The 27,070-nt window shown below is 35.6% G+C and overlaps 1 protein-coding gene across 1 annotated transcript in view; it reads right to left on the bottom strand.

Moving 5' to 3' along the window:
* Nucleotides 1-6,518: 6,518 nt before the first annotated feature.
* The window catches only part of Nox4 (NADPH oxidase 4), a 90,822-nt gene continuing 70,270 nt past the window's right edge, over nt 6,519-27,070 (bottom strand). Inside the window, exons 14-18 of the mRNA XM_005357613.3 lie at nt 21,798-21,917; nt 19,598-19,706; nt 17,265-17,333; nt 15,974-16,074; nt 6,519-8,762 (exon numbers count right to left, since the gene is read on the bottom strand). Of these exons, the coding sequence (XP_005357670.1) occupies nt 8,642-8,762; nt 15,974-16,074; nt 17,265-17,333; nt 19,598-19,706; nt 21,798-21,917 (520 nt within the window). The 3' untranslated portion in view covers nt 6,519-8,641. The remainder of the gene's footprint in view (nt 8,763-15,973; nt 16,075-17,264; nt 17,334-19,597; nt 19,707-21,797; nt 21,918-27,070) is intronic.

Here is a 27,070-nt window from a genome sequence, read left to right as displayed (position 1 = left end):
CTAATGTGTAAATGTGTCAGTTGACAGAACACAATGTGTTAGCTATCAATACCATAGTAAAGAAACCTAAGACACACTGGGAGGTAAACAACCTGAAATCTGAGTTTGTTTGTGAATTTGTAAATAAACTTTGTCATAATAAACAGAATTGTTAATTTTAGAAATTGCTTTGTCCAGATGATTGCAAGGAACATAATTACTCATTGTTCTAAGTAAAGCACATTCTTCAAATACCACTTGTGATGTGTTCAACTTCGATGGTGCCCATTCCCCCTTCCTGATGATCACGCACTCGACAGAAAGCTGTAAACAGGGCCCCTGCCAGATAGAAACACACAGGCAAGTTAAGAAATTCTAACTAGTTTTACTGCACTAAAGAAAGCCCGATGACACTAACTTCCTACCTCTTTTTATATTTCAAAGCTTTAGTAATCAATACGAATAGAATGAAGCATTTCGAGACACTTTTAATCCCCAGTAATTAGATTTCCATCAAAAGCTCCTTGATTTGTACATGCTCACACCCCAAAGCCATTTTCCCCCAATTATCTTTTGTTTTTCTGTCTTACTGGACGATTTTACAACACTAATGCTATTAATGCATGTACTCCTGACCCCATCATGACACAAAGCAGATAATGTGGAGGGAGAATGTATGCACATAACTGATGGGTTCGTCTTCTAAATCCATTTGAACTCGACCCTACGGAAATGTTCATGACAGACGGTGTGACAGCCTTGTGAAAAGAAGGACCAAGGGCTCATTTCAGGGAAGCAGGCTCTTTGAAATTGAATGCATTGAATGTAAAAATTGATTTGAAAAAAAGAATTCAGTACCACATAAAGAAATAACCTGCTTAAACTCTACAACCCAGTCATTACTATTAAAATGTTCTGTACATTGAAACACAGCCAATGCTGATTTGACACAGGTGTAGCTTTTAGAGACAAGGCATACTCCTATAATGTAAAGACTTTTATTTAGGAACACTAATAATATAAAGTCTCTTATTCTGAAGTGAAACTTCATTCATTCTTCTTAAACAAAGGAGTCATCTCATTCCAAATTTGTGCACAATATGAGGTACATTTTAAGATCTAATGGTCACCATATTTATGAATACTAAAGCATGTTTACTCATTCAGCTAGTTAGTAAATTATAGATTATTATGAAATTCACAGTCAGCATACAGAAACAAAATAGAATTATTTATATAGAAAATTCTGGACTTCAACTTACTGATGGATTAAATCGATTTTCAGAACATGTCAGGCAAACTGGTGCAAATGCCTCATTTCCCACCTACCCAAAATGTCAGATAAACCTGGGAGTGACTATTTTATCCCTCATTTGCATAACAGGAAAGTGGTGGTGGCTGCAAGAGAGTGGAACTCAACAATATGGCAGCATCTGGGTAAGCTGGAGCTCACAAAGATCAAATGGAAAATTGTATCTGGATTTCAAAATGAGCACATTAGAGATTATTGGTTTTTTTTTCTTGGAAGAGAATGTACTTAGGTTTCACTTTCTAAAATTTTATTGATATTTAATGTTATACTTTTGATGAAACAAATATTAGAATTGGCCATAACAAAATAAACACCTCAAATAAATAAAACTAAACTCTTAGAATATAAAGATTTCAAGATCAGAAACAGCGAAAACAAGATTCTATATTCTGCTAGAAATTCCATGTGATTTTCCACACAGAATACAAAATTAATTTACAATAGAGGGAGATTAAATCTCTTTGTGATCCTTCTCTTGCTTTCTACAGCTGTTATAGCATTAAATGACACAGTACGCACCTAAAGTTTTGATTACAGGATTATCTTTTCTTCAACTTGAAGCTAACCATTATGCTACTATGAAGTATGGAAAGTGTCATTGCATAAGTTTCATCAATTTATTTTCAGTCAAACATGCTTCTTACCTTCAGCCATAAAGATATATATCCACTGTAAACCATGGTCAAAGCAACGTGCAAAGCTCCTTCATTGTGGATAAACAATGACAATACTAGAACTGAAGTTTGTCTAAATTCTTGCCCTACCTTCCCTGAAGATACCATGGTAATAGATGAACAGGAAATTTGCTTACCAACCCCTTTTAATATATCATTCACCCAGTTTCTCTAGTGATGGTCGCTCACCTTCTTACTTTCTGTACTTTTTCTCTTCTGTGACCAGGTGATTTCCTCCCTTTGTCTGTAGGTCATCGTCTGGGCCCTTACAGATATAATTTAAATATTAAAATCTAAAATAAACAGTATCACTTGTCAAGTACATAATGCAAAGTATCTTTGGTGAGAGTAAAGGATTTGTAAATTGTCTTTAGTTCTTTCTAAAGAGAAAGAGAAGTCATAATGTATTACATATTTCTTGTTGCAGAATTATTTCAGTTATAAGCTAAAGGCAGTTTGATACATCTTATAGACAGCCACTTTCCCACATTTTTCTCCTCTGAATGCTTAGAAGAGGAAGTGGAAAAATTTTAAGAGTCACGGGTGGAGGATGATAAAACAGAAATACCGTTTTCTGGGCACAGCAGGGCAGTTGCTCCGTGGACTCTCAGTAGTTGTTGGTAGCATACACAAAACTTACACTAGCTCTAGTCCAACAAAACTCTGAGCATGGTGCAGGGATGGGGGGCAAGAAGTCCCACCCCTGGCTGGTGAGTTATAGAGCGAAGGAAAATCAGTTTTCTTTAGTGGTGTAGCCATTGTTGGTTGGGACATTCTGCAGTAGAAAGCTATACATCTGAGAGAATATGAGCAGTACAAATAATGTTAGTTCTTAAATCACAACTGATTTAAAAACAATTATAACTAAAAGAAAGTAAAGTTTCTTGTTAATTGCAATTGCAGAGATGTTATATTTTTTTAACCATTGAGTAGTACTCTACTATGTAAATGTACCAATTTCTTTATCCATTCTTTGGTTGAGTGGCATCTACGTTGTTTCCAGGTTCTGACTAATACAAATAATGCTGCTATGAACATAGTTGAACAAAGGTCCTTATAGTATGATTGAGCATCCTTTGGGTATATGCCCAAGAGTGGTATTGATAGGTGTTTAGGTAGACTGATTCCTAATTTTCTGAGAAACCACCATACTAATTTCCAAATTGGTTGTACAAGTTTCAAACACTATTCTTATAGGAATGTTTCTGAACTGAACAATTCCCAAGCATAAAAATTAGTATTTTGCATTTAAATGAAAATATCTATTCAAATATTTAACTCATGCAGAACTTAAAAAGATGCAACACTTTTTCCTTAATTGATTCTCCTTTGCAATTTGTTAGAATTCTTATATTTTCCTTTAGGAAACCTAGATTCTAAGATTTTTCAAATTTTATTCATTGAAAATAATACACAATGAGGTAAAATTGGGGGGGAGTGGAGGATAATTTAGACCTAAAGCAACAATGATTCTCACTGTCCTGTGATGTTTCTTTTCTCACTAGTTTACAAAGGCTGGCTCTGCTGGCCAAGTAGCAAGTTATGATAACAGAAAGATAGGAGACTGATCATGTGTTTTCATATCAAATTGTCTCTTGGAGACCAGAAAGTTGGCTAAATGATGTCTTGCAACTATGAGTCTACATTTAAAACTAAAGTTTTAATATTAAGGTTTCTAGAAAGCTTATTTTGCATTCTCCAACAACATCAAGCTTTAGAGAACCTTACCATTTAGCGTAGTTAGTTCCCAATGACAGAAAACGTGATCTTCCTCATGTCATGTCCCACTTCAGATGAAACAGGGTATTTATAGAGAGATTCGGGAAAAGAGGACTAGATATTCAACTGAATGTATATCTCATAGCAAAGTGGAAAGAGCCTGTCAGCAGATTTCTATAAACTGAATTCTGCTATAAATGGATATCTTACAATATGTCACATGCTCTCTTTGGGCACCAGTTTAAGTACAAGAGTTCTAACTTCAGCATTTTATATTACTACATCATAACTGAATGTGGAAATGTCATAGCTACCATAAGAAAAGGAAACTTTTTCATAAATAGCAATTGTTATATTTATTATTTGAGAGGGGGAAGAGAGAGATTGGCACATGAATGCTGTGCTCTACTTGTGGAGGTCAGAGGAAAACTTTTTGGGAATCAGTTCTCTCCTCCTACCCTGATGAGACAGTCCTTTTTATCATTTCTTTTGTGCTACATACTTCAGATTAACTATCCTACATGTTTTTGGGAATACTGTATATGCCTGACTTCCTGATGGGGGAGGTCTGGGATATGTGTCTGTACGGGTTCTGTATACAGAGCTCAGATCATCAGGCTTCCGTGGCAAATGCTTTTACATAATGGTCACATTATCTGTGGAGTGCTCAGCTATCAATAGACTATCATCTATCTCATGAGTCTTTCCCCAAAATGAAGGAAACATTGTGGAAGAGGGAACAGGAATACTTAGGAGGCAGAAGTTAGCGGAGGATGGTGTCAAAACAGTCTTCTGGACAGGACAGGCATGATGTTCTCATGAACTCAGGGCTGGGAGAGTTGCTTATACAAGATCTACACAAGATCATGTCACTCAACATTCTATCAGGAAGGTAGAAGAAACACATGAGCTCCCACCCCTAGATGATTAACTATGGACAGTTTACAGCTTCTGGAGGAGGTTGGGTCAGTTCTCTTTATAAGTGTGGTCCCTAATAGATAGGCCATTCTCCAGTGGGTGGCTCCACACTTGTGTCCATATGGGTGGCTGTTGTGTAGCAATATCCTCTTTTTGGAGGAAAACATTTCTTTTTGGAGGAAAGATTCTAAGCTCAGAATATTATAAAGGGTGGTTAAATATTCCTTCACACATTAAATCTCATTAAGTTCAGGAAGCAAGCGACACAAATGCTTTAGGGAGTCAGTAAAACAGACCAGATTTACAAGGTTCCTCTGTCCCCAAGCACAGATAAACTGTAAAAGACCATTGAGGGACAAAACTCCGAGTCAAACTAGTTGATTAAAAGATGCTCATAGGAGCCAAAACATCTGGAAGATGCAGAGCTTCCTAAGAGATGCTAAGACCACTGAGATGACTGCAAAAGGGACCCTTCCTACTATCAGACTAACAATAAGTTCTGCAGTGAGAGCTGGATTTCCAGGTGTCTTTTGTATCTTAGGAACCTCGTACATCCTAGGGATGAGGAGCTGTTATCCGTGTTGGGTGAGCTTTTCGTTTATGTTTCTGTAAGTAACCCCTCACTCAAATTCCTGTGAGGAACCCCAATAATACTCATTGGTTCACCAACTTGAACTCCATATCCGGGGTGAGCAGACATTTTTATTAATGTCTCTTCAGTAACAGTGCTATACAACAATAGCACACATTGAACTCAGTGGGTAGAAGAAAAGAGAGGATATGAAGTTGGGAGTGGGGGACAGAAGGTAGGAGGTAGACCCAGGAGGATGTAGGGAGAGGAAAAAAGGGATAAATGTGGTAATATATTGTATGCATGTATGATATTATATAAGAATAAAATACCATGTTAAATACAAAAATATGTTAATATGATGAACATTATTTAGCATCAGTGTAATTGTATTATTCTCTGATGACAATGTCACCTTTTTTCTCTAGTTAGCTTCCAACAATGTCCTGTAAATAAAATTTATTACTTTTTTGATAGCGTTCTAAGGAATCACTGATTGTGTAAGTAAGTCATAATCACATAGCTATGCAGAAAACACTGTAGCATGTGGATTGTTCAACATGCCTTTTAAGAGTGCCTATATTTTCACAATTACTCAACTGATATTTTTGATTCAACAAATGAGGAATTGTACACTGTTTCTTTCTTACCAGAAATTAACCCTGAAAAGAGAACTAAGCCTCAAACATGTACGGGTGTAACCTCCTCTTTCTTTCTCTCTCTCTCTGGGTGTGGTATATGTTTATACACACTTGCATGCACACACAGATGGAATCTGATATCTCCTGCTGATTTCACAGACAAAAGGCACACATGTGGTACACACACACACACACACACACACACACACACATATATATATATATATAAATTCATATATATGAGTATGTATATGAATCTAAACTTTTTGGTCTTAGTTATATGTAAAACGACAGCCTCTTCCCTTCACCTAAATGAGATGCAAAATTAAAACCTGATACAAAGCATCATTGAATTATTTACTTAGCAGCATATAAAGAGCATTCTCTCTATCCACAAAGAAAAACTTGCTAGTATAAATCTATAAATTATTGATAATTTCTTCAAAAAATAAAGGGAATGTGCAAAGAGAACGACCCACAGCAGAAATCATGTTCTCTAGAGATTCTTTGATATATGATCTTGCCATTTGAGGATGTTTGTGGCCTTATATTATCTTCAATATATATCATAGCATGATTTACATTATGTTCTCAAATAGATATCTTACCTAAAATAACTTGTATTTTGCATGGCAGCAATGCTTGTAATTCTACACTTGGGAAGAAGAGACAGGAGAAAAAGAAGCTTAAAGCTAACTTTGGCCTTAAACAATTTTTTACTTGTTTAAACTTGAGGACAATTTTTCTATACAAGACATTTTTTCAAAGCAAATTAAAAAAAACAGTACTACAAATATTAACTGAGCCCAAATGAAAAATCTTAACCCACAGTTATATGACTAAACTATGACATTTATAGTTGCATAATCCAAATTCTTAAGGTTATCGTACCAAATTGCAGACATATCTGTTGTAAAAGAGATTCATGGACACCACTTCAATTTTATATTTATTGCCATTAAAATTAGGGATTTAAAGTATACATGACAATAACCACCACCATAGAAAGAATTTGTCAAAACAAACAAAGCTGTCTTCTATATGTGTGATAAAGCTTTAATTAGATTCCTGCTAAAATAAAACTATTTTTAACTTATAGATGCTTGAACATGTACTGGAATTTAGATCAGGCAAGGAGGCTCATCTATCATCACATATAAGCTTGGAAATGTCATTCTTCTTTTCTAAATGTTTGATCTGAATTATTGAAATTTGATGAATTTACATAATCACATGAATGTTATGATTAATAAGGATTCATTATTGTATACAAGCCTGGATAAACTCATTTCTTTTTGTGAGTTCTTTCTGATCTGTATCTGAGCATTACCAAGATGTAATGATTATATATGTGTGTGTGTGTGTGTGTGTGTGTGTGTGTGTTTCTTTATATATATGTCTTCAGAGCTCAATCTACATGAGCATTGCACATTGCCCATAGAAGTGATAAGAAAGTGTTTCAAGGAAAGAAAAAAAACATGTGTAATAAATACACATGTGGTCATTTGAAGCTAGCTGTTTTAGTATGCTTGTTTGTTAGTGGTGAATGACACCAAAATCAAATAATAACAGCATTTACCATTGTTATGTGACATACAAAAGACTACCAAAAATAAAGCAAGAAACTGATTACAGCAATGTATTACACTTGATAGCATTAATAGCTATGTACCAAATTAAATGGACAAATTGTACGAATATCTTAATTAAGTTCATAAAGCAGATTTTCCTTCTGATTAAAAAATATTAAATAATGAAAGGCCATAAACCGACTGGATCATGAGAATAGGAAATTTAAATCTAATAACTCACCATGATATGAAACAGTGCAAAAATCATATTAGTGATTCTTAACTTAAATTTGAATAAATAGTGAAATAGTCCCACTTTTCTAGGAAGCAAAGTGAGGGTCGCACTGCAGGAATGTAACTTCAACATCTCTATGAAAACAAAGGGAGACAAGGGAGAGAGGTTTTGTGCTTCAGTGTTCCCTGTAAGATTTGCTCTTTGGTGTCTACGATTTGCTCTTTGGTGTCTAAGCATAAACTAAGCCAAGCACTCTAGGAGGCTACCTTTCCCAGTTTTCATTACTATGCAAAAGCACTAAATTGAGCAAATTGGTGATAAACTAGATTAATTAAATCATTGTGTGGAAGGCCTACTGAGGGAATGCAGATTTCCCTAGCAGAGGATAAGGTGCAAAAATAAGAAAGCAGATACTGTATCAACAAGGGCAGATGGCCTGGGAGCCTGTGCAGTACACACAACACAGGGAGACAACAGAGTGAGCAGAGAAAATTATCAGTGAACATGAAGTACCCGTATCGATACAAAGTTCTGTGCTGCTGCTTCCAACTCCAAGGGTTGGCCAGGATCGTTTCCAAATGAAAGCGACTCCACTTACGCAAAACGGAAAAAATGAAGTCTAGTTTCAATGAATTTTTAATTTTGTTCAATCTTGAATCTGCTCAACCAAAAACAATTTAAGGAGGACTGCCGCTATCAGCTTCAGAGTAAGTTCAGCTCCTCGCAAGAGAGTTCTTGAATCTCCCATAAAAAATCAACAGTGTGCATCTAACAGCATTCTTTTTAATTTGCCCATCAAAATGTGAATCACCACATCAAATATTCTTCAGGGCCTCTTTGGCTCGCAGATTAAACACGTCATTTTGCAACATTCTTTGCAATCTCATTTTAAATAATCATAAATAATAAAACCTTGATATTCTTTGGCGTAGCACAGTTGTTTGATTCAGCTAAGTTCCCAAGTCTTAGAAATTGCACTGTTCCTTTTTTATAGTCCTCAAAAGATTAGTTCCCTAAGGCTTCAGCTGAAGGATTCTTTGTTATATTCAAATCTTGTCCCATATGAGTTGCTCCGGTTACTTATATTATGAAGAGTTTTGGAAATCGAACTTGGTCCGCAGCAGAAAACTCCAACTGTTTTCCTGGAAAGAGAAGAAATGGGTAATCAGGTACAAAATTTGACAGAACACAACAAGCACTGAGCTGTATGAACATGGGTTTAAGGTATTGGAAAAGTTAATTTCGTGCTGCTTTACATTTTAAAACAACTTTCCCATTATGACATTCATGGTTGAATTCGGAACAATGTAACTGTGAGCATAAATTGGCTGGTGGAAATTATGCACGCATCTCATACTTTTCACCGCAGGCCAGTGGTGACCACACTAAGAGAAAGAGTGAAGAGGTGACAGCTTTTTAATTGGCATTTTATGACTGTTGTTCTAAACTTTTTACATGGAGTTGCATGAGCCATAGTTAAAAAGGAGACTGAAAATCACTACCAGTTGGAAAGCAGCATTTTTTATCGACCTGGGGGGGAAGATATATACTGCTATATCCATGAAAAATGACAAATGGGTTTATTATTCTCTAACATAAAACTTCCTACAATAATCAAAACCATGCAGCTGTAACAAATAGAAAACATAAATTCCAAGAATTAAATATTTCAATGTGATCTCCCTCCAAGGTTTATTGATGCACACTGGCTTCCTTCTAGGATATCAAATGTTTAAAATTACCTACTCCAACTAAGACAAATGCAGAAACCCCTCATTACCCCAGTGTAATGGAGAGCAAAAGACAAAGACCAAAATTTGTTGAAACACACAAATACAGAAAACAGTTATATTAAAACTTTTCACTTTGAAAATTAAATTAAGAAACATTAAAGCAGAATGTTTCCTTGTAACAATGATGGTAAAATGCAGACATCCTCTTCCATTAAAGAACCAAAGAAAGGGCTATAGGTACGACTCAAGGTTAGTGCTTTTGCCTTTCATATGGGACACCCTAATTTTGATCTCCAACCTTGCCATTATGACAAACCTACTATTGTATAAACTTCACATATATATGTGAAGTTTACATAATATTTACTGTACTTTGGAGATCACGTTACTGCAGGAAGCCACAGGCTGACAAATAAAAAGCTCAGAGCCAAATGTGGCAAACCTTCCCTGAGACAGATAGCTTTCATTGTCTAAAAAGATACTATGGACACTGTTGGAGATAAATTATCCACGGTCTTACCACTGTAAACACTGAGAGATATAATAAGGAATAGTGTGGCAAGATTTGAACATGGTTGCAATAATGGCAAAAAAAAAAAGGTGTAACCAACTGTTTTCTGATTAGGTTTAAGACCCACTTCAAGGGGGGAATGCATGCCTAGTACTATAAATCTGGGTAAGAAACCAAGGCAGGGCAGCTCACAGGCTCTACGGATGAACTCAATACTATTAGTTCCAATCTGTCCACTCAATTCATATCTCTATACTCATAAATTGGTTCAGGTCTCAGAACTCAGCAGGAGATGGTGCAATGGTTGGTAGTTAAAGTAGAAACGTACAACTGGCAAAGTGAAGAGAATTGATGTCTATGGAGGGCTTTCTCACAAATGGGGCACCTTTTTAAGGTTCAGAGCCCATGATGAAAGAATGGAAGATTTTAAGAGCTGAAGTACAGGGAGAACTTGGGTGAAACTCTTCTGAATATGAGGGACTACTGTACTCATGAGCTCATGGTGGCTGTGTCTGTCTGCACAAGACCTACTCAAGAACAGGCAGGTCAACATTGCAGCATGAAGGTGGGGTTCAGGAACAGCTACCCCGAACTGAGGAGTTATTGACAGCTGATGGAGGCTGGAGAGGGACAGACAGTTTTCTTTAAGGGTCTGGTCCCTAGTAGAGCCTCACACAAATGCGTATGAGGACAGCACACGCTGGACTCTGTTGCTGCTTTAAGAGGATGTGAAACGGGGAGAAGGGGAGTTGGATGTGAGAGAACTTAGGAGGAGTGGGAGGCAGATGTAATCAAAACGCACATGATACATGTGTAAAATTCTCAAATACTTTATATTTATCAAATATCCCAAAATGTGTGAAGCAAGTGTTTCAGAAACTGAACACATAACTTACGATCTTGGGGAAAAAAAAAATAAAGAAACAAACTAAGCCTAGGATTATCATCACTTATTGCCCAGCAAAAATCTGTATGGCAAAAAAACACTATGCAAATCCTCAAAAGTCTCACTGGGTTAAAACAACAACAACAACAAAAAGAGTTTACAGAGGCCAAAGGAGTTATAAGCCATGTAACAAAATAAAGAAGAGATAGATCTACAGCAAGAAGCTCCAAAGTTCTGGAAAATAGAAACCTCGAATACCTGGCTGAAAAATCATCTGGTCATTTTCAACCACACAAATTTAGTCAAAAGATCTCAAGAGATCACTAGGTCAAACACTTTCAACGTTGGGAGAGTGCTGTGGAGAACTTTTAAAACCACAAACCGGAATGGAAAAACCTGTGCTTCATGGTTCCTGGGTCATGTTCCTAAGTTTCCCCTTATTTGCAAAGGGTAGTTAGTAAAGATGTTGATAAAAGTAGCTTTAATCTTCAGACTGATCTACTTCTGTACTAAGAAATCTCACAGGAAGTCTTTAAAAGAGCAAACTGAAATAAAGTAGTGGCGTTATATGCTACAAGTCCAATATAGTTGAGAAGAAAAAACTAAAATTGGCATTTAGCATCCAAACCTTAAAATGGAGCTGGGTGATGGTGGCGTACGCCTTTAATCCCAGCACTCAGGAGGCAGAGGCAGGCGGATCTCTGTGAGTTCGAGACCAGCCTGGTCTACAGAGCTAGTTCCAGGACAGGCTCCAAAGCCACAGAGAAACCCTGTCTCCAAAAACCAAAAACCAAAAACCAAAAAAAAAAAAAAAACTTAAAATGGGCAGAACTTAAATGTTATCAGAAGGGCCCAAGTATATAGGTGAATATTACATCATGTGCTCAGCATGTACCCCATCTCTCTCTTTCTCTCTTTCTCTCTCTCTCTAAAACACGCACACACATAATATAAAGGAAAGACAAAATTTACTTAGAATTATTATAGACTAATTTGTTCCCCTCCATTCCTAAGTTAAAATCCTAACTTCAGTGCCTAAGATTATGACTATTTTTGGCCACAGGACTCTTAAGAAGGTGACTAAGTTAAAATTAAACATGAAGAATTGGCTTGAATACAATATAAGTAATATATCTAGATGGAATTTGAGCACAAGCATTGAGGAAGAATTGGGGGAAAAGGTCACATGAAGAGGCAAAAAAAAGCACAGCCACATGTAAAACAGGGGTTCAGACAGTTTTCTGTTGCTGCCAGTCACCTTACCTGGCTATAAACGTCATTCCTTGTTTTTCGCTTGTTCTTTGTTTCAAAAGTCAAGAAAGTATTAAAGAGATTAGAAGTTATAACAAAATCATGCTTAACATTACCCATAGGTTTCTATAGCCTGAGCCATCCTGAATCCAATAATAATCAAAATAACCCCCAAAGACATGTCTACGAGTCAGTCTGATTGAGACAATTTCTGTAGCAGGGCTTTCCTCTCAGACAACTCTCAGCTGTGTTAAGTTGACAATTAAGGCTCAGCAGGATACCATCTGGTATCATTTAGCTTCTTCTAGGAAGTCTACAGTTGGTTGGTCATACAAGAGTTGACATTTTAGTCTGTTGGTGCTTTGAGGTGCCTCTCCACTGCATTCTTACATGCATATTTTGAGACAAATACTGACGATTTTGCATTTCATCTTCTGTTTATGATGCATAATACATGGGTTTTTATCCCCTGCTAGATATACCTAAGTTTTTTTTTCTCTTTGTTGTATTATTTTCAGCATTTTCTTAAGGTTCATGTGATTCATGGATTTATGGGTTGTGAGGCTTTTTTTTTTTTTACAGCAAATTTGAGGGATGTTTTGTAGCTAATCCCTCAGCTTTGTCTTTGTCTTCTCTCCCACCGGGGCATCAGCTGCACATGTTAAAATCGTTGCTGTTATTCCCCAGTTCGCTGGTAATATTTTTCTCAGTCTTTGTTCTCTACAGAATTTAATCTGTATAGATTCTAATTTTATAATTTTCATTTTGTTTCTCTTTTGTTTTTGAACCTATCTAGTGTACTCATTGCTTTAAAAACTTTATTAAATCCCAGAAAATGTACTTAGGCTTATTAATCTGATAGTTTGCAGTCATAGTCCATTGTAGTAGGAGAGACATGGCTGTAGGGGCTTGAGGTAGTGAATATCGTCACATTCACAGTCAAGGATCAGGGAGCAATGAAAGTGGCTGCTTAACACCTTTTCCCTTACAATTCATTCCAAGACAACAGCCAACGGAATGTTGTGACTTTCAAAGTGGCATTTTCCATCTTAAGTAAACTTTATAAAATTCCTCACATAAATGTCCAGAGATTTGTTTCCATGATGACTCTAAATCCTGTCACCTTGACGATGGAGGTGCACAATCACAGTGGAAAGTAAATTTTTCTCATTCCGGTATCAAATGAACAGAGAGACAGGACCTGTCATCTCTTATTTGCCTTGCCCATCTTGAACGTGTCCTTAAATAACCTGACTTTCATATACTTGCCCATATCTCAAAAGGGTTGCAAACTCACCAGCTGGAGAGTGGGATGAAAAACGGTATGAGGAAGGATATATGGGAGAGACAGACAAAATTAAGGACCATTTGAGTAGTAGTATGGAAACCTAATACAGTAGAAACATTCTCAAGTAGACTCTATGAAGGTGATCTAAATGAAATCACCAAATAACAGGGAGACAGAGCTGCTGCACCTGGACTATTCTTGTATCGAAATGAAGCTTCAAGTACCAGGATTGGGTTACATCTAATTGATTTGTTAGCCAAAAAGTATCCATTTGAACTCCCCACATAAACCAAGTTGTCGGCAAGACTGTAGTTGGCTCATCTCAGCTCACAGTCAGGTCCCATTGCTGAAACCAACAACCACACAACTCATTGAACATAGAGAAAACAAACTAGTGCCTACCTAGAAACTGTACCCCTAAGGGCTAGTGTTCTTAGTACCAGACGGCACTCTACATGTTACCAAAAGAGAAACATAAACCCCAAGTTAGCTACAAACCCTCTATTATCAACTGCATCCTGCTTGCAAGACAGATTAGTGCAGGGGTGGCACAAAGCTTGTGGGAGTAACCCACCAATATTAATGGTCTTTTCAATACTTTTTATCATCCATACATTCATGGCTTGGAGGTCTTCTTTAAAGTTCACCCTCATTCAAGATGGTCTATGCACTTGAAATCAATCAATACTCTCTGTATATATCAATATGCATTTTTAAAATTACAAAATTTTCAACTACATTCATGCACCACGGAATGAATTTCAAAGATTTGTCATACATATAACTGTGCTCCCATTAGATGAAAATAGTTAAAAAATGTTCTTGATGATGAAAATTATCAATTGATAAATGAGCATGTTGCTGGTACGTTTATAAGTTTATTATACTATACATTTTGTTATTGTAGAATGCATTCCTTCTACTTAAAAAAGAGAGTTACTGCAAAGTAGCAGCAGCCTCAGAAATGTCTAGGAGAGTATTACTTTTGGCTGCATTATTTTCTCTTGTGCTTCATTTAATCTTATATTGCTTTGCTCATTATTGCATTAGGAATACTATGTCTATCTAAATAAACACATGTATAGAGAGACACATATAGAGATCTGAGGTATGTCATATCTTAAGCAAGTTTGTTTGCTTAAATACCCTCTGTATATATATAAAATACCCTTTATATATAATGTATTATTAAAATTATGAATTATTCAACTACATTCAGGCATGACATAATGACATTTCAATCAAAGATTAATAAAAATGATTGTGGTACAATAACATGGAAACAGAACTAAAAGTTCTCCTCATCTAATAATGCTGTAGCTGTCATTAAAACATAAGTACAGGACGTTGTTCATGACTTTGTGCTCAAGTTGGTACAAGCAGTTGGACTGTACTGTGAAACATATAATAATTATTATTATATTGCCCTATAATTATATATGTATTATGCATATAATTGGTTTTACTTGTTATATAATATCGTTATATTACATATTACATAAATAATTATATGATAATATAATAATCATAATGTATAATATATAAGTGTGTGCTTCCCCATGATGAACAATTCCAAAAATGTCTAGATCACTAACTGAATGTACATATTAGTGATTACAATGGTAAAGTCATACGAAAAATACTAACCTATGTACAAACTTTTCATAAAAAAATTTAAAAACACAATTACAATTTATATGCATACTTGATGATATAGAAGTAATATCAATTTAGCAATAAAGGCATCAATTTTCAGGTATAAAGTAAATTGAATTCCAAGAGAATTCAATAATTAATAAATTATTAATAAATAATTAATAAATTAAACAGCAATTCAAGTTTAAGAGGAAAGGTTGTACAATGTTCAGTAGCTAACAAGAGCTTCTTCGGGCATCATTTTTATAGCCAAGGAGTTAATATATTTCTATTCCAGTATATATGTTTCAAGTAATTAATTGCAAAATGTCCACATCTGCAAACTTTTTAGTACAACTTATGAAACATCTGAAAATTAAACTCAAGTTATAAATTTTAGATGTTCATGGGCACACAGCTTTCAAACTATTTTCGGTATTTTATGGCTAACGCAGTTCAATCTGGTAGTTTCAGTGAACATATATGACTGGTTCATCTGTCCTAATGTAAATGCCTTTCCTTCCACCGTTAATTCTTCAGGTCACAGACACATCTATAACACTAAGATTCTTCATAGAACCTCAGCTTCTAAAAAGGAAAAATGCATTTGGAAATACTTCTTGTTTGAATAGTTAACATAAAAATAAAAGCTTTGAAAAAAACTCCAATCTGACAATAAAGTACAACAAATTAATTTCTGAATGTAACCATTGGTGACATTCCCTTGTTTACCAAAATGACATTGAAAATATTTTATTCCAGTTGCCTGGAATATACCATGTAAATAAATGTCCAAGTGAAAGTGAGTACAGAAATTTAAAAGGAGGTGAGTCTAATTCATTAGCCATTTCTAAATCAGTTTTAATTTTTTGGTATTCCCTGCTTTTAGGGTGGTAAATGTCTGACTTCAACCTTTGATTGAATGTTCAAATGACTTTGTGATTTGAAAACATATGGACAATTTATCTTTAAACATTTCATGGGAAGGTCCAGAAAGATTTTAATTTGATCTTAAGCCATACATCAGTTTTATGAGGAGCATTACTTACCCTCTGTTACATTTTGCTATTTCATCAAATAAAAGCTTCCACCGAGGACGTCCAATAAAAAGTCTACAATTCAGTGTGGGATAGTTTTCTCCAATTATCTTCTGTCAAAAAGGAAGCATATGTTTTATAAGACGTAGCTTTGAATAAATAGCACATAATTCTTATGTGAATTCACCTGGACCATATCTTAACTTCCCAATTGCTAAGACAGAAGGTAAGAAATGGAAATATATGAAGTACAACCATTTCAAAATGTCACTTTCATTTTCTTTCCCTTTAAAATGCATTATCCTTTTGAATGTCATTTTTATAAATTGCTGACACACCTAAATTTTAGTTGTTTCATTTTTAATAAATTCAAAGTAAGATAAAGAACAAATTCCACTTCACTGCATACTATTAAATGGGCTCAAAATTAAATGTCACTGACATATGTTTGTATGTAAGGATAGTTGTCAGATTATGCTCATTATATGAGTAAATTAACACAATTTAATCACAAAATTTGGGGAATAACTGCAGGCAAGATATCCCAAAACAGCAGAGCTCAAAATTTCTACCTTATCAATCAATGATTGTTGATGAACGCATTGTTAGAAATAAAAACACTCCTTAATTGTCAGTGAATAGTCACATGAAACAGAGAGAGAAAGAGAGAGAGAGAGAGAGAGAGAGAGAGAGAGAGAGAGAGGATTTTTTTAACCTGAAAAAAAAAACATTTGCCCCAAGATTCATCACATTTTATACAGCTATTTGATATTTTTAAACATGAGTTTGTTTCACATCAAAATATCGCCACTAAGAGCAGACATTGTCCCAATGAGTTGAGATGACACAAAATGCTGTGTGGAAATGCTCAGCATACTCTCTTATCGTAAACAAGGCAGGGTAGCTCTTACTGTTGCTACATGAGATTCCTCTGGGATCGACCAAGTTTTAATTGGCCATGGCTTTATCTTTGCTCACCATAGCAAAACTGCCGTCTATGGAAAAAAGGAGACTTATTGCTGCCGTCTCCTTAGAGACAAAGAACTTCAAATCAACCCCAAAAGGAAAGATGGAATCTAAAGGTTTGCTCCAGCATGCTGTGAGGGGAACTGAAAGGCACAATATGCTTGATTTGAAGGACAAGTAATGAGCTTTCTGGACAGATTCCAAAAGAGGCTTTCCTTTAAGACACTTCTGCTCAAACCTCCTGCAGTAACTTTTTTTTTTTTCCAGCACAGCTCTTCTTGTAAATCCTCCATTATCAAGGGGCTCATTTAATTAACAATAACATCCAGCCACATACCTGAATCCCATCTGTTTGACTGAGGTACAGCTGGATGTTCACATAGTCAGGTCTGTTTTCCTGCCAAAACTGAGAGCAACGAGACAATGAACAGACTCATTTAAGTTCTTTCCCAATGCTCAGGTTTTACCTAGCATATGTGATTCTATAACACAATCGATAATTTGGCTTATCATAGTAAAATGTAAGTAGACATGAAGTTGATAAGTGATTAATAAATACACAGATAGACAAGCCACAGGTGACAGGTTCTTATATTCATACCTTGCTCTGATCTAATGCTGATATTTCGGGATGATGATGATGGCAGAAAAAAAATTATGTACACCTAAAGATACAGTATAAGTCATTCTAAGCACCATCTTATTCCTTCTAGTCCCCTTTAAATATCCTTTATTTTATTTTCTGCAAGGCCCTAAATTTTAACCTGTAGCTTCACTCATCAATAAACATAATTTTCATTTGAAAAGACAATAGGGATATAGGATATTTATCATAGGGGAAAATCAAAAGAATAAAAAGTAGACAAGTGCCTTGTTTACGGTCATTCCCTGCCGACTTCCTCTAGTAAAAGTGTAGGAGACAAGAAGCAACTGGCAAAGAAGCAACCTAGAAAACGTGAAACAACAGCTTTCCTCTTCCTCTCCCACCTGGAAACCTTGATTCTACATTACCCATTCCAAGTACCTTCATTTGGGTTATGTCACAACAATTATAGAGCATCTCTAAGGTTCACCCACACTTTACTATGTGTCAGAGTGCTCATCTTTTCAGGTTAAAGAATTTTAGTGTATAAATTCACTGTATTTTGTTTCTTCATCAGGCTTACATGAGATGTTTGCATGTTTGGAATATTATGAATAATGCTTCTAGGAACACTTTGTGCAAGTCCACATCTTCATAACACTAGATTTGTACTTAAAAATGTTTCCCTAACATAAAGTCTGAAGTACCACATACATACATGCATAATGAATACACATGCATGCATGTAACACATGAACACAAGCCCTACATACGCACACATACACACAACACACAAACACAAGCCCTACATACGCACACATACACACAACTCTCTTGCCGCATTTCTTGCTTTTTCTTATGTTATAGACTCCTCTACTATTCATCGATTGCATGAAGCATATGACTCTATCACAGCACTTCCTGGAATGCTTGGTTCCCCATCTTGAATTTGCTACCAAGGTTCTTGACTAATCAATCCATTCAAGTCTGTACCCCAACAGCATTTGGTTTGGCGGACACTCCTGAACTCATTCCTTAAACAGACACTCTGTCAGCAACACTGATAGACTTCTACGTTCCTTTCTTTTTTTACCCAAATTGAAATCTCAGAATCAGACATACTGCATATTTATTGGTTTGTTGTCTATCACACTACTAATATAAGAAAGATAAAAACGTGGCTATATTTTGTTACCTTATATATCTTTAGATCCTAATTCACAGTTGGCAGTTAATGATATTTGCTGGATGATAACAAGATTGATTGCATGTAGAAAAAAATATTGCAATGAAGCATGTGAATGGTGATCACTGAAGAACTTTTTACAGTTAAAAAGTGCCAACATTAAGGAATTGATAAGTCAGTAACAGGGAGCCATGGAATTCTCCACAGCAGTAAAGACAAAAAATTGATTCTATGCTAACTCATAGAAAAACAACTTTATGATGTAGAAATAAGTTTTCAAATGATTTGAAGAAAAATATAAATAACATGCTAGAACTTTCATAATTCTAGTGATATAGACTTTATAGGTAAATTAGTAAGAGAGATTTGCCTTTACTCAATTGATCTGAAGTATTTATAGCTTTATTTATATAATTTGTATCTATATCTCTCTATACATAAAAATTAATGGAAAGTATCAATGATAAAATAGGCGAAGAATGAATACTATCATTTCTGAGTAAGAAATAAAAAATTGATTTTTAATCATGTATAGTGGATTATGAAACTTGCTGACTATAACATTAAAACAAGAATATGGGACAAACTTATTATAATTGAGCTTAGAAGATAATGTAGTGTCTGTGGTGGTCCCTTCATCCCTCTTCTCTCTTTTCTCATCACTTCTAGCCATGTGCATATACATGTATGTGGAGTGTTTTATGTTAAAATGCAGAAACACATGTTAAAGAATGTCACAGGAACACACATATATTTGCAAGCACTCATATCTGAGAAGATATTACCTCTGGTTTTAGATACTAAAGAAGTTTTTATTCTATAATGAGTATTTCTTGTTTTTAAAATATAAAAATATTTAGAAAATGAGATAACTAAAAAATAATAACCATCCTAATAATACCTTGTTGTGTAACATACAGAGCAAGTCTGCAAACCACTGGAAGGACCGGATGTCTCTGCACACCCAGATAAAGTACAGTCTTCTTAGCTTGTATGGTTTCCAGTCGTCCCTTGAAAATCAAGAGTGAAGTTGTGACTGGAACTGGATGAACAATACAAAATTCACCTATTCTTGAACATTTTCATTCCTAAGCAACCACTAAGAGACAAACAAAGATGTCCCAAACCCAGTCACTTCCATGTCAGCATGCTATACACTATATGCTATTACTGTCAATTACTGTAAACAATACATTGACTCTATGATGTCATCAACTGCTAAATTTATCAGTATTATATACACATCACCTGCTTCCACTTTGAGACCATAAACTGAACTACTGGATAAAAAGAGCATTGGCTCATGAGTCTCAGAAAAACAAGTTCTCTTTTTCAGTGAACTGTATCATTGTGCAGGAATCAAAAGGTCATTCGGCCTTGCCCTCACTTTTAGGCAAAAATCATTCCAGAAACTTGGTTGTTTATCCCTTTCTTAATACTCACTTAATAAAGATTTCACAACCACACACTATGTAATACATTCCATTCACTCTCAATTCCAAGTCACGATGCCTACTTAGGACTATGAAGCAGACTTGAGGTTAAGAAAATGTTCCTATTTTTATAATACTAAATATCAAAATAACTTGTAATAAGTTGTCAGAAACAAATGATTTCTGGATTGTAACATGCTTATTTTTTAAGAGTCTCCAACATGTCCCCAAATCACACCCAGTAGAATACTTGAAATGAAATAAAATATTATTCAAAAATATCTTTCATTTATCTTTTGTGCTGAGACAAGGTCTAGCTATGTAGCCCAAACTTATTTTGAACTCGTGACACTCCTAACAAAGCCAAAGGAGTGTTGATCCCTCTGCTGCTTCTTCCTCCTTCTCCTTCTTTTTAAAATATTCCCTCAAACATTTAAAGTGAATTTTGTCTACTTGAGAAATGAATGGAAGTGATCCGGGATCACCTTTTTTGCTGTCGCTGTGTGTTTTTATGGTGACGAATCAACCTTTGTTTATAATTCTGAACTAAAGTACTGAGAGCATGTCCCATTTGGGCAACCTCAACTTTGACATTTCTTTTCTTCAGTTTGTTACAAATTTGCTAATAAATGAAGGGCTGAGGTGATGAAGTGTTCATCATCTTCTCAAAGGAGCTTTCCCTGATCATACTCTTATAATTACCCCCAGACATTTATTTTTATAATCTATTCGACATTTTTTTGCTTAAAAGGCTTTTATGAATTAATTTCAGACATGTATATAATGTATTCTGGTTCTCCCCCCCCAATCCTATCTTCTCTCCCTCCATCACTACCATCTTTCCTTAATTCCCTATCAATCCTGTTCCCAGATTCATGACTTTTGGTTTTGATTTGTGGTGTGTTTAGCTTTACCAGAGCCATTTGTGACCACGGATTGAATTAATCATTGGAGCCTGGTGGGGTCACCAGTGGGCACAAAACTAAAGACATTGACTTTCTTTCCCTGAGTCTATCAGTAGCATGTAGTTTGGCAATGGCTTCATCAATCCCTTACTACTGATGCGCTCATACTTCTGAAGACTCAGAAAGGCATGATTGCAATGGTTGTTTTGTCCAGAAGAGGACATTTCAATCCTGGCCTCTATAATCTCTATTCTTTCTGCCTCCCTGTTCTAAAATATTCTCTGATCCTTACAGAGCTTTTCACTGGATTTGATATTTTCAGAAACAATTCACAGTATAAATGTGTTACTTTATTTTAAGTTGCTCTAATTGAATGTTGACTTTCTGACAGCAGAGTCTATGTTTCCATTGACTGTTTCACCCCCAGTAACTCTAAGATTAATTGGCACAAAGGCAGCCCAAAGTAAATTGTTCACAAAATGAATGGACAATGGCACCACTGTGAGGAGGTCAAGCAAGAAGGCCCAGGGTGTGTAATTCTTAATAGGAAAAGAAGACGGATTTCTTTTTCCCGGGAGCATGCTTGGTGCTGAAGCTCATAAACTGTGAGTTACTGAATTTTTCACTTCACTTAGTAGGAAATGAAATTTCTTGAATAGTGAGTAAGAAAACTCTGTAAAGAACTATTTCATATATAAACTAGAATTATTTGAATATTGATACTTCTCTGTTTGGAGTAAGAAAATAGATTAAAGTGACATACAGCAGGGTGTTTAGTATTGATGCAAACGGAGTGACCCCAATGCCTCCGGCCACACAGAGGCTAACTTCATAGTTCAGCGACTCCTCAAATGGACTTCCAAATGGACCATCAATGTACAACCTATAGAGAAGGTGGACAATGAAAATAAGTTAATTTCCTATAACATTTACTATTCATGCTGAATGCAAATTTTATGTGCCGTGATAGCTCAGGCATTATCTCTTTGTTCCTTACAGTGCAAAGTCGTAAGGAAAAAGCAATTTGTTTTGAACAACTGATAGCAAAACAAGAACTTCCTTCCATTTCTACATTAACTAAAAGTTTAGAAAAGCATAGGAAAAACTATTTTGTAAAAAGAGTTATTGGTTAAAACTCTGGTAATGTTTCACTATGACAACTGACCAAATGAAAATACCAGTTTCTTTACTATGTTTGAAACTGAATAGTGTACCCTTCAGTAGCAAGTACTCTATCACACATATTTACTCACATATACACTATATGGACTGGAAATCAAAGAAAGCAGAAGAATCTAATTGTTCCTCTCTTGCCCTAGATAAATTATTAAGTATAGAAATTGTCCTTGATCTGTGAGTGCATGTGTGTGTGTGTGTGTGTGTGTGTGTGTGTGTGTGTGTACATTTAAACATCCTTAACTGTAAACAGAAATCACGAATTGTCTACTTAGTATCCATCCTTCTTCTCGTAGTAACAGAACATTAATTTTATTCAGGGAAGCGAATGTCCAGCCAAAACACCACATTTCTCAGATTCCATTCATCTGTTTTGACTGTGTGGCTCTTTTGGCAGATGTGGAACAAGTGAATCTGGAATGGAAGGACGTCTTATGAGAGGGCTGTCTCACTTGGGTGCTGTGACTCTTCCCCTTCCCCTTTCCTCCTGTATCCCCAATGTCTAAAAGGTCCATTTTTATGGTCAAATAGTTATCTGTGATGATTGCAGAATAACCATATTTTTATGGTTTGTGTGATTTCAGCATCTTGACAGGAAAGATAGACCTTATGTATATAAGATAGTTGCATTGAACTTTTATCTCAACAAACAAGCCTCAAAATCGATATGCCTAATGTAGGAAGACATCCTACGGCTACATATCTTATACAATTACATATGTACAATTCTTACTCTGTCTACTTAACTCATAGCTTACATTTAGTCAGCAAACATGAAATATGTGTGAATTATTTGTATGATGATGTTTTTGATTCAAGACCAACAATGACTTGAGCCCTACCCTATAAATGTTTGCATCTTCATCTATGCCACATTGAATGAGTTACATAACAAACAGATTAATTGAATGCATTGATACCTTAAAAGACGAGACTGTCTGTAAATTTCAGCAATAATATTTATACATTATTTCATCAACAAATAAGTAAGAGGAATCATGAAAAAGACCTTTCTACTATTTGTCTGATTCCAAAGCAACACATCCTCCTCCCTCCCCACATGGCTATTCTCTGGTGTTTTGTAATAGCTTTGAACACAAACACTAGAACTTGAAGTTCCAGTCACTTACTAGGAATGAGATCACCGATGAGCTACTTGACCTTGCTAAACTCCATTTTCTTCATCCATAAAAGAGACAAGATGTGATGAGACAGAGAAAACCTGTTAGGAATTGTAGAATGCAACCCAAACACCAGAGATCGTTTCTACATATGACATCAGTGTATTTATAGTATGCCATTGGGATGAGGCACAGCATAAACAGAAGAAGTGGACTAAACTCAATACAACGTGGGGATGGTAAGGATTTATTATGATGGATCTCTGATAATCAGTTGCTTTTCATTAGAAACAGTTTTAAAAATTCGTTATAAATTAATACATATAAATGAGGTCCCATGTAATATTTTGAAAACTGAATTCACTATGAAATATTTAAATCAGCTCAGTCACATAGAATTCAAACACACACACACACACACACACACACACACACACACACACACACACACACGGCCCAAACAATGGTGAAGGGAAAAGATTACAAAATCACTAGTTACCAGTTCTCTGATTGATGAGACCTAGATTTTTTATGAGAGGTAGAAAGAGACAAGAAAATAACTGAAATCTAATTTTTTACACATTAACTTCATTAATGTGCAAAATAACTTGGTTTTCATTTATGAGTAGTAGTAACCTTTAGTACCAGAGTTTACAATTACATTATATGTGACAAGATTATGGATATTAAATGCAAGTCTTCACTTCTATAAAACTGCAGTTGAGCTATGGACATAATTTTAAACTTCAGTTGACAAGTACTAGAACATTCTATTATGAAGGACAGCATATCTAAGAGAAGGACCTATAAATTTCCATGGTTTACCCCAAACTACATATGCATATTCTACATTTTAATACATGTTTCCCTTAAAAAAATTCTCGTCAGTGCTTCTAAATTGTGTTATTTGTTTGTTAAAATGGAGTTGATTAAAGAATCAGTTGAGATAGTTTTAAAAGTGTTGTCTTCAGGCACTTGCTGTTGTCTCTCAAGACCAGACTGATATTACAATTGCCTTTGACAATTTGAGGAGAAAGTTTATGTGTAAATAGTAAATGTCCTTACTAAGTTTTTACAGTAGATGATAATCATCACACTTCTGACTCTCCAGTCCCTTCCAAGTACCACACCGCTTGCTCCGAAGACTTTACCTTCAACTGCCATAAATGTGTATCTTTTCCAGTGATCTATAATTTATGCTTCATGTAAGTAATGTGGTATGCCCCAGTCTGCTTTGTATCACTATAATAAAATTCCTGATATTGGGTAATGTATACAGAAAAAATCAAATTTATATTTCTACTTAATTATATTCAAAATACATTTCTACTTTAAGAACCAAAGAAGCCTTTTAACATGGACCTTTGACATATGACATACTTTAAAAAAATCATGATATTGTTACTGATGACAAATATTTATGATCGGTATACAACCATTTCATGCTATTTTAAATGCGTACTTTGAAAACTATATATCTTTTTAATTTTTTTTTTTTTTTTGGTTTTTCGAGACAGGGTTTCTCTGTGGCTTTGGAGCCTGTCCTGGAACTAGCTCTGTAGACCAGGCTGGTCTCGAACTCACAGAGATCCGCCTGCCTCTGCCTCCCAAGTGCTGGGATTAAAGGCGTGCACCACCACCGCCCGGCTTTAATTTTTAAGCCATTTAAAATCTTTAAAGAATCCTTATTTTAATTTGTGTGTGTGTGTGGTTGTATGTGTGGGTGTGTGTGCACATGCATGTCATTATATGCCACAGATATGCAGTGGCCCTTGGAGGCCAGAAGAGGCACTGGCACTGGAGTCACATGTGATTTTTTTTTCTTGAGGCTTCTCTTCTTAAAAGTTTTAAATTAAGAAAATCAACAAATACTTAAGTTTTACCTCAGAGTCTAAAACAAGATATCATCAAAATAAAAACTGCTCATTTAAAATTTAATCTGTTCCAAAAGCTGTACTAATTATTCTATATATACCGTCACTGTAGAGTCACGAAATAACTTACAGTAGGCATAATAAATTGCCATTTAATTGTAATGGGAATTTAAATGCCAAGACATCAAGTAATTTTCCCTAGACCACAACTCCTATTTAGAGAAAAGATAATTTCTAAATTCCTTTTGAATCCATCTCCAGCATTCCTTTCCTTAATGACTAGACATTAATCATAGCAGCCAATCACCACTTCTTTTGGTTAGGAAAATAAAGGGCATGCAGTCCTAGACCATCCATCAGGTAACAATTTCTTCTTCATCCGGGAGAAAAATGATGATGATTAACTACTCCCCAGGAGAAGATGGATTTGCAGTTTAGATCACTCAAGAGATAATTACATCAGTAAAAGCCATAAAAAGTGGCGAGGGAGCATTAAAAGACGGAGATGGTCTTCAAAATCTGTCTTGCTTTAATGGGTTGTAAACTAACGTGCGAATGGAATTTCTTGGAGGGCTTATTAACACACCCAGATCTGGGCGCTACCCCTGGACTCTCTATTCAAGGTTAATATTCTGGATGAAGGCTAAGACATGAAGCTCTAACAGCATCCCTGGCATCCCCACCAGAGCTGTGGTACTGCAGATGATTATTTTGCATACAGTGATCATGGGAGCTCCTGGAAGCCCATAACATTTGGATCAAAACTCTGTAGAGGGCAGGAGACTTAACTCAGTGGTAAAGTTCAGTAAAACACTTGCCCACCTAGGAGCCACTGAGCCTGGGAACATGGAGATACAAAACAAGCAAGCACAGACCTTGCTAGAAGATTTGGATGGCAATATACATTTAAGGAAAGAAACATTGCTAGCAAAATGTTAAGTAAGCCTTCGAAGACAGAAGCCATTCATCACTTAAGGATCTGCAAGGATAAAACTTTTCTGGAATGGAACTACCAAAAAAAGCATATTCTTGAAATTATATTCTTATATCCATTATGAATTGGCACATTTAGTTTAAGAGTAGCTTTGAACTTTCATTTTAGTACTCATCTATAAAACATATTCATCAACTATTTTTGAGGCTATGAATTAACTCTGATATCTATCTGTTTGCTGAGGATACTTTTGAAGAGCAATGAACAAACAATACTCTGTTAAAAAGTGGGTGGTTTCTATCATGGGATTCTTAAGATTTACTTTTCTCTTCTTTCCATGTTGGGGATCAAAGCCACAGGTTCAAAAACGCCAGGTAGCCCTTTATCAAGGAAAGAAATTCAACCTGGATTTTTAAGATCTGTTCACAAACGAAGAATTTCAGGACAATATATTAATCAAAAACAAAACAAAAAAAAAAGTCCCCAACCAACAAAAACCTCACAAACCTAAAGTCCACTGACACTGAAAGGTGTCTGGCAGGCAATAATAACAGAGGAGGACAAACCAGCAAAGCCTCTCAAGTACACAGATGGTAAGTCATGCATACATATCTCTTACACACGCGTGCATCCTCAGAATGTTAGACGCATTAGGCAAACCTCCAGCCAACTGACTGACATGGCTCCTCTAGAATCAGTTCTTATGAATACGTCTGAGTTACTCTGTCAGACAAATAGGTGTCCTCTTGTTTGTTTATTGGTTTTGAACTACCAGCTTCTTGATTTGTCGGATCTCTTAAAGAGAATCTTAAAATTTTAGCCATTCTTCAGTTTTTGGAAAATCATTTTATTTTAGTGATCTGCTAGTTTTCTAAAGCTCCAAAGAGTATGTTTTAATTGTGAGTTGAAATGTGAGTTGGGGCTGTGGGAC

The sequence above is a fragment of the Microtus ochrogaster genome, chromosome 22, assembly GCF_000317375.1.
Source record: "Microtus ochrogaster isolate Prairie Vole_2 chromosome 22, MicOch1.0, whole genome shotgun sequence".
In the NCBI taxonomy this organism is placed as follows: domain Eukaryota; kingdom Metazoa; phylum Chordata; class Mammalia; order Rodentia; family Cricetidae; genus Microtus; species Microtus ochrogaster.
Note: the sequence above shows the minus strand (reverse complement) of the source record. Positions and strands in the feature narration are given on the sequence as shown.